Genomic DNA, 14,182 nt, shown 5'->3' with positions numbered 1-14,182 from the left:
TCCTAAATTTCATCCAATTCTGACGATGGACGTAAACGGAAACTTCGCCGTGATAACTAAGTGGCAAATAGTTAGTCACAGCTCTAAGTAATCGTTAGCTATTGCTTATTAGTGAATTAGTAGTTGATGATCAGTCATCAATGTTTAGTCATCATTCACTATTGTGCGATTAACATATACATTCACTATTGTGCGATTAACTAATCAAACAGTTTTGACTATTGACTATTTTGCTATGACCAACATTCAAAAAAAGATTATTCCCTATTCTGCCTGTTGTGTAGACAAAATTGAAATTCTTTGTTCAGAGTTTTTTTTGCTTCGAGTGAAAATGCTGCTAATTGGCCAGGAACAGTAGATGGTTGCATCGAAATCGGTGAAATCACTGCCTTTTCTATTTTGTCAAGAATTAGACCTCAGGCTCTTACCGCTCAAGAAACGTTCCTGATTACGTAAGTATTTTAAATTAATGGTATAGTTCTGTTTTACTTGTGTACGAGGTGTATCCGTTAATTTTTAACACAATTTTTTAAGCATTTCCGGTAATGGAATTAAAAAATGTTTTGGTGCGTCAACACAGATCATATTAGGTAATGGTACTTTAATTTCTTTGTACTCTCAATTTCCATTTAATTCAGTCGCGACACCACCATTTGTATACACACCTTTATAACCAGAATACATTTCTGTTATTTGGTAATTCGTGCACTTCAATAAACCCTTAATTATCGTCCAACATCCTGATCTAGCAATTGAACGTCCCCACACGATACAATCTGACCGCTCGGATTGCATCAATTGAATTGTACTAGTTACAAGGCCCACTAACAATCCTGACGACTTCTTGATGTCACATCAGGTTCGTTTGCAACATGCCAATAGTCTAAACAGACATTATCCAACCTTTTTTTTTCTTTTTTTTTAACGAGGAGGGGAAAATGCACAACGCACGCCGTGTAGGACTCTGATGTAATTAACCCACTAAAAATCCGTAATCCTATAGTTCTCGGCCTTTGTCTCACGCCCGCGCGAGCCCACCTGTCCGGCATTACTACGCGCGGGGATGATTAACTTAGTATGAGACCTCACCTATCGAGAACGCCGGATCGCAACGAGTTTTTGTGTGGACATAGCTTACGCACCCTCATGAACTATCCAATTGATTTTAGCCGCTAACGCGAACCCGTTTTCAAGATAATCGATATTGAAATGCGATATGTGCGTTATATTCCATGAGTGAAAACCTTTTGTCACAGCGGTCGGTGGCCGAGCGGGTTGAGCGAGTGTCTACCACGAGATTAGTCGGGGTTCACGACCCGTGTCGGCATTTTTTATACATATCTGTTCAAGATCCGAATTGTGAATTTGCCGGTCGGTAAGCCAACCGTCGAGCCCCGTTCGCTCTGCTCTTTTTTCAACCCTGTTTAGAGTCACGTAGCGATCATGCATAACCGTAGCGCGAGGCTACGGTGTGTTTGTCAGCTCCCATCACCGGCAAATCTCTACGATTCGAATCTTGAACCGTCGTCTTCCCGGATCATGCGATCGATCCGGAACCAATCGCGTGCGACCCGGCCTGCCGTTTCGGCGAATATTTAAAGGCCCTCCCTTGGCGGAGCGAGTCTCTTCCGATCAGTTCTGCGAGTTAATACAATCCTTCAATTAGCACGTTCTCATTTTATATATGTTGTTTGTTCGCGACAATCACGGTACTTTCTTGAAATATCCATTCGCCATTTCTTTCGAGTCGCAGACGATTCTGTTTGTTCGCGTCGCGATCCGTGATTCTTCCCGCGTCAAGATCTCCGACGAATGCGTGAAGATCTCCATCCGCGGCGGCCCTTGTCAAGGTTCGCACAAGATCTCCGTCGCGCTCCAAGGCAGACCCTCGAACGCGCAGGATTTCCGTATTTCGATCTGTCGGCGATTCCAATTTTGAATAAAGTGCAGTGTGAAATCAACTCTAAATTCAATCTGTCTCCCTCATTCTCACGATCCTTATCATTGCCTTCCTCGCGCGCTCAATTCTGAACGGTTCCAGCGTCAGGCGCCTCCGACCGTCGGTCGACGCCGAACAATATCTTTTTTCACTTTCTTCTTTATTTTTCTACGTGCTACATATTATTTCTAATATAATAAATGACAAGTAATCTAGTTTTACGATGTACAAGATATATGTTTGATAAAAATCTAACATATTCGTTGTGGTAAGTATGTATTATAACGAAAATTATTTTTGCTGTGTATTTGTTCACGCAGTACGAAAGAGAGTTCTGTAACGGTTTTAACCATAAAACGAGATATACCTGCGCGGGTGTAGCGCCAACGATTATTTTAACGATGCCCCTTTATTATGTTAAACTACACGTGTTTAAACACACAGTTTGAAAAATACGAAGTACACCCCTAAACGGATGGTTTCGGTTCAAGTATCAGTTTCATGGCATTTTTAGCTAGGAGCGCTACTGTCTGTTTCTGATCATTCAGTCACTGTTTTACCGATACATTAACCGATACAGTGACTGTATCGATAAAACTGTGACTTAATGATAGGAAACAGACATTAGCGCTCGTAGTGAAAAATGCCCGAACTATAGTTCTACCCAATCCTCCGTCTAGGGGTGTACTTCGGTTTATAGTGTTAATATATTTAGTTTGTTGCTTATTTCTTGTAAAATTATTGTACATTATTGCAAAAACTTCGAAAAAGAAACAAAAAAGAATGTCCCCGCACGGGGCGCGAACCTGGGATATCCTAGTGGTACGAATTTTTTCCAATTTCAAAATCGGTTTCCTCGAAAACGGCTTCGCGTTGGCGGCTAAAACCAATTGGATAGTACATGAGGGTGCATAAGCTATGTCCAGTAGAACACAAGAACTCGTTGCGATCCGGCGTTCTCGATACGCGAGGTCTCCTCGTTAGTCTATAAGACATCTGTCTCAAACCTGAGTATGTACATACAATATACATATATAGTTGGGGCCATAGATACCAATTAGAAAGTTAAATAAATAAAAATAAATAGATACTAAGTCTATAATACCCATCCTCTTGCTCTTGTCCTTGAAGAGGTTCACGAGATCATTCCACCCGAGGATACCTATCCTGTCGGTTAGGTTCGATCTTTGTTTCTCCCATTTTGTACAGCTAACCAAGGTGTGCTCGAAACTGTCTCGCTCGGATTCACAAGCGATACAGGTTGTAACGAATATATTAGAGGCGCGAGACTCCTCTCTCTAGTATACTCGCGAACCGCGACCACCGCAACCACCGCGAACTCGCGGTTTCTCGCAAGTACCGCGGCGCCGAGTCGCGAAGACTGTCGCGACAGCTGCGAGATGGTCACCGCGAACTCGCGGTTTCTCGCGAGAGAAGATGTAACCGCGGGGTATAAATACGCGCCGCGGAACCGGAGAAATTCAGTCGGGATCTCCTTGCCGTATTCGACCGTTACTAGTGGCTACTCCACGAACGCAGTCTTAAGCAGGTACGAGAAGCAGGCTTCCTCCTGACCGCCGTCTCCGATCCTCCGTTCCTTGTGGCCAACGCCCTAGGATATCCTCCCACTTGGCGAAACGTATTCGTGGCCAACGCCCCTATACTATTGCACTCTCCGATCCTCGTGGCCAAAGCCCTAGGACAGGCTTTCACAGCTCGTAGCTCTCAGAGCGGCTCATGTGCTCCCAAGCGGCTCCCGTGCGGTCTCGGAGCCGTGACCTAGCTCGGACGTATGGAAGGGGAACCCACTAAGCGTGACTTGTAAGCAGAGCATGAGAGAAGACGAGTGGTAGGGGCGGGAAATACTGCTACTGCTACTAAATAATACTACTACAAAGCAGTAGCGCGCACTTCTCAAGATTTTCCGAGAAAATTGCTTTTGCAAATCTCTGTACCCATTCATAAAGAGGTTGCGTTAACCTATGAACAAAAACCGCAGTGGCTCAGGGCGCTTGGAGAAATACTGGTACATCGGTAGGTCGCTGGTTCGAGTCTTGCTGTCGACATTTTTTTCTTTTTTTTTCAATTTTAATCCTTTAAGTTTATGAAATCTGTGAATAAACAATTATTTTTGAAGTAGAAAATACGTATTTTTTATTTGTGGGTATTGAAAAAAAAAGCGAACATAAAAATATTACAGTGTTATATTTATTCTATTATTGCACGTTCTTTATTAATGAATAAAAATTACGTGTTTGTATGACACGACCCACAGTGATACTCATCATAAAAGCATGGGAAACAATAATTTTATCGGCATCTAGCACATACTATAAATCAGTGGTCGGCACGGAGGAGACTTTTCAGGCCGTTCTCGAATCGCGCCGCCTCCATTTACCGGCCGCACGTCCCGCTCCCCGTAACGACCCTAGTTCCTCGAGGCAGCTCAGACGCATACATATCGCAGACCGTATGAACTGCACGTGGCGCATTAGGACGACACCCGTATCAATAGGTTTCCAAATTACCATGAAGGTACTACTGTCAATGCGTTTTTTTTCTGCGGTGTCCCCTGTAGGCCTCTTCCACTGTGTTGCATGATAATTTCGGAAACTAATTTTGAACAATAAATACGGATTGTATAATATTCAAATGTTCTCGGCGCAACGGTTCGATCAGTTAATAGGAAAAAAGCAAAATTTGCACGTTAGTTAGGAACTTTCAACGTTTCGATCTTCATTCAGATCATTTTCAAGAAAGTAGAAAAAACTGCGTCTGAAAAATATATTTTCACAATGTAAAACCAGAAACTTTAAAATATCTGCGTAACCAGAATGTAACAATGTAACAAGATACTGCAATAATTTACTTACATTGCTTTATAAAGATTATAAATACGGAATTGAAATTGTCTTAGCACATGCTGCTTTCATGTCGTCAGACAGGATACTGGATCATAGACCATCAAAGTCATTAGACACAGAACGTAACTGGTCGATCGATCAAAACAAAGTCAATCGTCGATCGATGTTTGGCGGTTATTTCAAACCGTGAAAAACGTCAAAAACCCAAACTTGCCACATGTTCGTGACCATATGATGAAAAACTTTTATTAAATATATGAAAAAGATGTAATTTATATAGTATGTAATAGGAAAATAGTTGTTATTAGGAAGTGATTCATCATAACACACTACGGGTTCAGTAGTGTTGCGTAATATTCTTGAATCGTAGGAGTTTCATACCTAAGATTAACGCTATGATGTTTAATCATATGAATCGTTTCCAGTAAAATCCTATTATTCAAATTACTTTCTTTCTCAATTGCCTTAACATTTTCAAAGTCAAAGGCGTGGTCATACTCCATAGAGTGTTTAGTTAGTGCCGTATGTTGTGTTGGGTTCAAAAAATGTTACGTTTATGTTCTTTTATTCTTGTCTCTAATAACCTAGATGTCTGTCCTATGTAAACCTGACTACATCCCTTACATGGAATTAAATATACCACATTGCAGTTTTTACAAAGTGGTAGTTTATCTTTAATTGGTGGAAAAAATGTTTTAATATACTGAGGTATCTTGTAAATTGTATGCATTCCTATTTTTCTAAAAATCCTCCTTATGTCTTCAGATATGTTCTCAACATAAGGGACGACAACAGTATTCTTCCAGTTTTTTGGACCCGCATTTTTGAATTTTTCCTCTTTTCGTTTATCGACGAGAAGAGGGTGATAAATATCAACAATGCGTTTCTTGATTATACGCGAAGTAAGTTCAACCGGGTAACCGTTTCGCCTTAATACATCCTTAATAATTTTTAAATTATCAGATCTAAATTCTGGATTAGCTAATAGGATAGCACGATCAATCAACCCTTTTACCAGACCAATTTTATGTTGCAAGGGATGGTGAGAATGAAAGTTGACGTATCTCCCCGACCAACTAGTTTTGTGAAACCAGTTCGTTCTGAGTTTGTTACCGTCTCTCAACACGCTAACGTCAAGGAAGCTCAGACATGAATCGTTTTCAATTTCATGTGTGAATTGAATTCTATCATGAAAACTGTTGAACGTGTCCAACACAGTTTGCAATTGTTGTGGTTTTAAACATGTAATAACGTCATCGACATATCTCTTATAAAAAACTAATTCAAATGGTAATTTTGAAATAGAAGCCTGTTCTAATTTTTCCATCACAAGGTTTGCAATTACAGGAGAAATGGGCGATCCCATGGCAGTACCAAATACTTGTTTGTAGTATGTACCATTAAACATAAATACATTTGCCTCCAGAACAAATTTGACCGCTTGAATGAATTCCTCACGTTTAATGGTGGTATGTTCTTTGAGTTCATCCCACCTGCTATCTAAAACTTCTAACGCCAAACCTATTGGAACGTTGGTGAATAAAGCTGTCACGTCAAGTGAAACCAGCTGCATGGAATCCTCAGGGATTACAATTGTCCTAATCTCTTTCACAAATTGCCAACTATCCACGGTGTGAAAAGGGGATTTTCCAATGATTTTAGAAAGAATACCGGCCAGGAATTTCGACAGTTTGTACGTTGGACCACCAATAGATGAAACAATGATCCTCCAACTCAAAACAGATTTATGTGTTTTTGGTAAAGCATATGCTCTGGGTACTATCGCATTGTAAGTTTTTAAACGTTTCCCCAATCTCTCATCAATTTGTTTCTTTTTTACCAAATTGTTAACGATGGAATTGGCTTCCTTTTCAAAAGTACTGGTATATTGGAATTTACTAACCTTGTATGTGTTATTGTCATTTAACATATTTATTACTTCATTATTATACATGTCCCTATCTACCAATACCGTGGTATTACCTTTGTCAGATTTAAGCAATAAAAGATTTTGGTTTTCTTTCAAAAAATGTTTCGTTTCCTTGATATCAGTTTTTGATACCGTTGCATCGTTAGTAAACCTTAAGTGTGTAGTGTAATTCAAAATTTTGTTAACTAGTTTAATTCTAGTTGATGTTTGTAGGTTACCAATATTGGTGACTTTCATTAAACCTGTTTCCAACGATGCAATGAATCTGGGGGACGAGAGGTAATTTCTTGGAACTTCAAGTGCAAATTTGGGTCCCAGTTTCAAAACTTTTTCAACATTCTTTGGAACAATCACATTTGTTAAGTTCTTAAACCATTTTTCATCATCTGTGACTGTAAGATTATTGTTACTATCGTTGAGGGCGTACCCCTCAAGATTGTTCTTAGTGTCCAATAGCTTGTTAAGTTTTTTAATGCAACTTCTTTTTGAACTTTTAAAAACTCTTGTATATCTTTTATTTTCTAATCTGCTGAAGGTTTCAAATAAATATGATGGTAATAAAAACTTAATTTCCTCGTTTAGTTCTTCAAACTTATGTATGAGTGATCTATGATAATAATGTGTGTCTTTGATCAAAATGTTCAATAATTTTTTCATATATCTTTTTTGTAAATTACAACATTTGTTGTGAATGTAATTAGAAGTAATAAGTATGTTAAATTTGTTCACTACATTATTTTTGATAAAATTTGGAAAAACATTATTTGATCTACATTTGAGTAAAAATAATTTTCGATTACTTATCTTCGCAATTGTTATACATGTGTTCGACCAGTCCTTCAGTATTTTCACAGTTTCAAGGCCATACCTCAATGACATTGACGCATAAAAACCAGTGATTGTTGTGTTAGCTTCGCCATCCATTGTAAATGTTGTTTGAAATATCGATCGCAAGATAATGAAATGTATAATATTCAAATGTTCTCGGCGCAACGGTTCGATCAGTTAATAGGAAAAAAGCAAAATTTGCACGTTAGTTAGGAACTTTCAACGTTTCGATCTTCATTCAGATCATTTTCAAGAAAGTAGAAAAAACTGCGTCTGAAAAATATATTTTCACAATGTAAAACCAGAAACTTTAAAATATCTGCGTAACCAGAATGTAACAATGTAACAAGATACTGCAATAATTTACTTACATTGCTTTATAAAGATTATAAATACGGAATTGAAATTGTCTTAGCACATGCTGCTTTCATGTCGTCAGACAGGATACTGGATCATAGACCATCAAAGTCATTAGACACAGAACGTAACTGGTCGATCGATCAAAACAAAGTCAATCGTCGATCGATGTTTGGCGGTTATTTCAAACCGTGAAAAACGTCAAAAACCCAAACTTGCCACATGTTCGTGACCATATGATGAAAAACTTTTATTAAATATATGAAAAAGATGTAATTTATATAGTATGTAATAGGAAAATAGTTGTTATTAGGAAGTGATTCATCATAACACACTACGGGTTCAGTAGTGTTGCGTAATATTCTTGAATCGTAGGAGTTTCATACCTAAGATTAACGCTATGATGTTTAATCATATGAATCGTTTCCAGTAAAATCCTATTATTCAAATTACTTTCTTTCTCAATTGCCTTAACATTTTCAAAGTCAAAGGCGTGGTCATACTCCATAGAGTGTTTAGTTAGTGCCGTATGTTGTGTTGGGTTCAAAAAATGTTACGTTTATGTTCTTTTATTCTTGTCTCTAATAACCTAGATGTCTGTCCTATGTAAACCTGACTACATCCCTTACATGGAATTAAATATACCACATTGCAGTTTTTACAAAGTGGTAGTTTATCTTTAATTGGTGGAAAAAATGTTTTAATATACTGAGGTATCTTGTAAATTGTATGCATTCCTATTTTTCTAAAAATCCTCCTTATGTCTTCAGATATGTTCTCAACATAAGGGACGACAACAGTATTCTTCCAGTTTTTTGGACCCGCATTTTTGAATTTTTCCTCTTTTCGTTTATCGACGAGAAGAGGGTGATAAATATCAACAATGCGTTTCTTGATTATACGCGAAGTAAGTTCAACCGGGTAACCGTTTCGCCTTAATACATCCTTAATAATTTTTAAATTATCAGATCTAAATTCTGGATTAGCTAATAGGATAGCACGATCAATCAACCCTTTTACCAGACCAATTTTATGTTGCAAGGGATGGTGAGAATGAAAGTTGACGTATCTCCCCCGTATTTCAAACAACAAATAAATACGGATGTTATGTTAGCTATGTTGTCAATACCGTGATTTTGAACAACATTTCCCTTTACAGTTTTTGTCGATCGACTTTGGTTTACGAAATAATTGTAAAAACTTGTAATTGTAAATCGATCTCCTCGCCGATTTCGATGAGCTTTATTTGGAAAAAGATATTTAGAACATCGAATTTATAACATATTTCAAAGTCATCAAAATCAGTGAGGATCCACATCATCGGCAACTTTACCCGAACGAGAGAAGAAGCAGAAATTTATCGAATTAAAAACTCACTTATTCAGCCGTAAATCAATTTGCTTATTATTCCGGTGAAACACGAAACACCACATTTTCACACAATTTAATACAAGTGCTGAACACGTAGCACAGTTTTCTAATTCGTATCGATAGCGAACAAAATTACCTGCTCCGACGCGGAAAGAGTTCCATGCTCTTCGCGGTTCTGCGCGAATCTGTGCTCTCCCAGCGTACAATGTATTCGACGAAGGCGTCGTTTGAAACAAATGAAATCGTTTCCAAGGAAATATTGATTTTTCAAGAATCATATGGTATTGATTTTTCGAGAATCATATGGTATTGATTTTCCGAGAATCATATGATTATCGAAGACATCGATTCTTGACGAACGAACGGTGCCATGGACGAGATATCTCGTGTATCCTTATTACGGATATAACGTGCTATCCATCCACAGCATCGTGTTTTCAACATCGCGGAAACCAAATATCTTGTCGATTGTAGTTCCTGTGTGGCTCTGAAAAGAACTGATCAAAAATTTTATAAAAAAAATTATGTGTTGTCTTTTTTGTGCGAGCGGTTTGACTCGCGAAAGCCGGTTAACTTCGGGCCTTGCAGGCGCTGAGACCAGGCCGCGTGAAGGCCGAGTACACGCGGTCCGCCCGAGACAAAAAGGAAAACGAAAAGATCGGGCGCCAATTCTCGAGCTCGGAGAAGCCGAGTACGAGAGTCGAATCTTCGAGATACGCGGATCGAAAGTGACGTCGCGACTAGGCCAGGTGGTTCGAACACAGAAGTACTAGGACAGCACTCTCGGCAGGACAGATCTCACAGGGAACAGAGTAATTCGACGACGGTATTGTCTCGAGTTATTTATTGTAGCAGTCGGTGGAATACAAAATCGGCGGCAACGTGGCCGCGAACCGAGAGCCCGCGCTCTTCATACAAGCAGGCGAAAGATGTTAGTTCGCAGCGCGGTTGTCGTACAGTTTTGGCTCGCGCCGATAACGCTGAAATTTACCGTCGTTTCGTTCGTAATGAACTCCTGAAACGCGAGGCGCAGATGATCGGCGAACTGCGTGACTGCCGCGATGACTTCCGCACGTGATTCGCCCCGACTTGTACGCTAACAATTACGCGATCGAACGTCGACGAAAACAATACGATGTTCGGCGAGAAACACGAAGATATCGAATAGATTACTCTCACGAAACGCGACTCCTCCGAGGACACTCTCACGCACTCAATTCGAAAAGGAAAACTCTCTCGAAATGACCCGAAAATCTCAAAGCATTCCCAAAACCAATGCGAGCGAATTATCGAGGACGGAACGGGAAGAGTTCGTCCTCGCGCGACGAAGGTCGTGCCGCCGTGCTACGAAATGCCGAATAGATCACAAGTGCGGAGCTTACCGTTTCTCGTTTTCAATGCCTTTTGATGGAACTGCTCCCGATAGAGCGAGAGGCACGGCCGGACCGTAGGTGGACTTCGTCCTAGACGCCACGAGAACCTCCAACGGGCACTTCTGGATTTCCCGACGCTAAATTACAATTAGCTCGCAACGCGAATACAGAGCGCACGTCATGCGATAACGAGAGCCAGCGCGACAGTGATCTATCGATTTTCGGCAATCTAGCGAATCTTTTTCCGAATTCCCAATGGCGCATTTTCATCGCGCGAACTCTTCGGCAAAGGAGCGTTCCCTGTAGCGCCCTAGTAGTAGTAAATGTGTTTGCCGGGGAAGGGTGGGTCGGCCGCCCCTCGCTTCCTTAAGGCACACCGGATCTTTCATCACCAGTATCACAATTGGCGCTGCCGGCACTCGGCCCTTTTGCGGGTTGCAGGTATCCACGTTTTTCAGCCGTCCCCTCTGTTTTATTCGGCCCAAGCCATTTTCAGAGTCGTCGACTTACTAGACGGGTCGGTCATCATTGATGAGCGGGCCATGCTACCTAATCTTTTGTCAGTTTTTTGAGCTGTTTTACGGCTCGGTGTGAATGTCGGGCCCCCTCACCTTCAGACCTGCAGGGTGTCTCGCCTGCCCTTTCAGACCCCCCCCCCCCACCACTTCACCATAATTTTCATGTCGAATGTGTCAAGTTTTGAGGCCCGTCCCTACTCTGTTTCCGGATAGTCCAGAAACCTGCCCACACCCTCCCCTAGGGCTAATCCCTCCGCCTGTGCTATGAGTCTATTGGGAGTTCAAGATGCAAGGGACCGCGTATTGTTTGACCATTGGGAGGAAGTTACTGCTACTTGGGATCCGATCCGACATTATCGAAATTACGGCTGGGCCGAGATATCAATTCAATACGGTCTTCTCTTGCCGAGTCTACTTCGCGCTGGGGTTGAGAAGGAAGGGTTCACCAACTTCGTCGAAATCTGTCTCCTGAGAGATTTTTGATATCGGGTTCATCGAGATCTTCCTTCTAGGGTGGGCTTGACACATCCTAGAAAATATGGCTGATTGTTTGGATGTGACCATCATCCTCGGTTCTGGTCGGTGTTCAGCAATTAGCTCCGTCCACCCGGCCTTTCCCTCAAAGGTTTCTTAATTCCGTTTGCGTTTCTTGATTCCATTTTTAGTAGGGTCCGTGCCCAGTTTCCACAGTGGTACCATTTGTTCGCTGACCACCCCCTTTCCTTACTCTAACCCCCAAACAGGGGAGATAGAGCAGCGGCGGGTGCCCTTATGAGGCGGGATGACCAAGTTGGGCTTCCTACAGTTCACCGATTCCCTGGATAAATGAGAAATTGTTGCCATTGGTTGCCCTATGACCCCGACAGTAGGTACCGAGCCCGTAGCAGGAGAAAAAACCACCTTGGAAATTTATGCCACACGCGGGAATCGAACCCTGGGCTTCCTGCTACGGACCAGACACTCTACCACCTGAACCACTGACCCGCCCATCTGTAGCGCCCTAGGGCCCCGGACAGTTACGAAATTGGCTTCCTCTTCTTGGTTACGAGGGCACCGACCCCGGGACAGCTCTCCCTTGACGGGGCGAGATGGCGTTAGCATTCCTCCCCGCATCTTGGGCAGTTAGAGTCCATCTGGATCCCTAGCTTAGCCAAGTGCTTACCGGTGTACCAGTGGCCCGTGGTGATTCCTACGAGCCGCCGCACCTTTTGTCGGCCCATGTGACACAGCTTGTTGGCGAGGTCTTTATCAGGCCCTTCCACGAGAGCTTTCGTGTGTCGCATGCCTGACTCGGATTTCCATAAATGGTCGAATTGGTTACTCACCCATTCTTTGTTCCAGTTTTTAATTACACTGGAAGCCAGTTTTAGAGGTCTGTGGATAGTTCCGCTATGGCATCGGGTGCCTTCACGCGCTAATCTATTTGCCTCCTCATTTCCTTTGATTCCAGAGTGACCTGGAACCCACAGAAGGCTAACATGATTGTGTTCAGCTAGCTCTGTAATGGCTGTGACGCAGTCACGGATGAGCTTAGATCTGGTCACAACTTTGCCCAATGATCTAATTGCCGCGCGGCTGTCACTGCATATATGTATGTGTTTGTTCTTGTAGCCTTTGCTGAGGTTGAGTTCAGCGCAGGCCAAGATAGCACATACTTCAGCTTGTAGGACCAAAGCGTGTTGCCCAAGCACTAGAGACAAGCTGATCCTTGGGCTGACACCGCAGACACCTGCTCCTGCTCCGGTTCTATTCTTTGAGCCGTCTGTGAACCAGACCAGGCCTTGCGGAGAGAGAAGCTCTCCAGCATTTGACTCCCAATCACACCAGTTAGGGAAGCGGGTTTGGTGTTTAACCGTGAAATTATAGTGCGGCTCACATCTGTCCCCCCCACGCAGCATGATCCATTGCAGGTCATGTGCGTCCAGTAGGGTCGAGTGGCCGTACCTTGATTTGGTCCACTGTTTCCCAGATGGAGTCTTAAGGCGGAACTTCTCGCTAAGCTCTCCGCCGCTATGTGCGGGGGTGCGAAATTAAGGAGAACTCCCAGCGCCAGGGTGGGCGTGGTGTGGAAAGCACCCGTGATACCCATTAGCGCCAGACGGTACGCCCTTCCCATTAGTCTTCTGTGCGTGGTCTTCTCCATGGAGGTCCACCAGACAAGGGAAGCGTACGTTATCTGTGGTATCATGATTGCAGTATAAATCCATTTTATCACATGAGGTTCCAGGCCCCAGGTCCTGCCGAACATCGACTTGCAGGCCCAGTAGGTATTTATAGCCTTCTGGGATAGTCTGGCGACGTGCCTTTTCCATGTTAGCCTTTTGTCTAGGATGACACCTAAATAGCGCACCTCATCCGAGATTTGTAGTTCGGTGCCGAAAATGGAGGGGGCTTTAAAGTTAAAGCGTCGCTTTCTCGTGAAGAGTACCATTTCCGCTTTGCTCGGGTTAACCCTGAGGTTGTGGTTAAGGCACCAGTTTTGGGTTAGCGTGAGTGCTGTTTGCATTCTTTTGGCTAACAGTAGAGGATGTTTCCCCCTGACTGAGAAGGATACATCGTCAGCATAGCCTTGGACCACGAGGCCCTCATCGACCAGCTCCTTCAGAAGCCCGTCGACCACCAGGTCCACAGTAGGGGGGAGAGGACTCCTCCCTGAGGGCAGCCCCTGCCGGCCCGGGCAAACACTGTCGAGCCGTTCGCTTCGGTCATCATGGTTCGGTTCCTAAGCATGCTGCTGATCCATCCGCTCAGGGGTTCCTTAATGTTAAAGCGGTCCAGGGCCTTCTCTAAGACGTCGAAGGACGTATTATCGAAGGCACCCTCGATGTCGATGAAAACGCTGAGGACCGATTCTTTGTTTGCTAGTGCTCCTTCAATGAAACCGACTAGGTGGTGGAGCGCCGTCTCTACTGATTTGCCACTTTGGTAGGCATGCTGATTGGCATGCACAGGTGTCTGAATCAGCGTTGTTTCTCTGATATACCTGTCGACAAGCCGTTCCA

The 14,182-nt window shown here is 42.7% G+C and overlaps 2 protein-coding genes across 2 annotated transcripts; both read right to left on the bottom strand.

The window, feature by feature from the left end:
* Window positions 1-5,341: 5,341 nt before the first annotated feature.
* Window positions 5,342-6,970, bottom strand: LOC143217825 (uncharacterized). Its single transcript, XM_076442467.1, has one exon. The coding sequence runs from the start codon at window positions 6,968-6,970 to the stop codon at window positions 5,342-5,344; it is 1,629 nt and encodes a 542-aa protein (XP_076298582.1).
* A 5,304-nt stretch (window positions 6,971-12,274) lies between these two features.
* On the bottom strand, window positions 12,275-13,611 carry LOC143217824 (uncharacterized). The gene is made up of 2 exons (XM_076442466.1): window positions 13,057-13,611; window positions 12,275-12,991 (listed from the first exon to the last, which is right to left on the bottom strand). Exons 1-2 carry the CDS (start codon window positions 13,609-13,611, stop codon window positions 12,275-12,277), a joined length of 1,272 nt encoding a protein of 423 aa, XP_076298581.1.
* Between the last annotated feature and the right edge of the window lie 571 nt (window positions 13,612-14,182).

This window comes from Lasioglossum baleicum, chromosome 18 (assembly GCF_051020765.1).
Source record: "Lasioglossum baleicum chromosome 18, iyLasBale1, whole genome shotgun sequence".
Taxonomy (NCBI): Eukaryota; Metazoa; Arthropoda; class Insecta; order Hymenoptera; family Halictidae; genus Lasioglossum; species Lasioglossum baleicum.
Note: the sequence above shows the minus strand (reverse complement) of the source record. Positions and strands in the feature narration are given on the sequence as shown.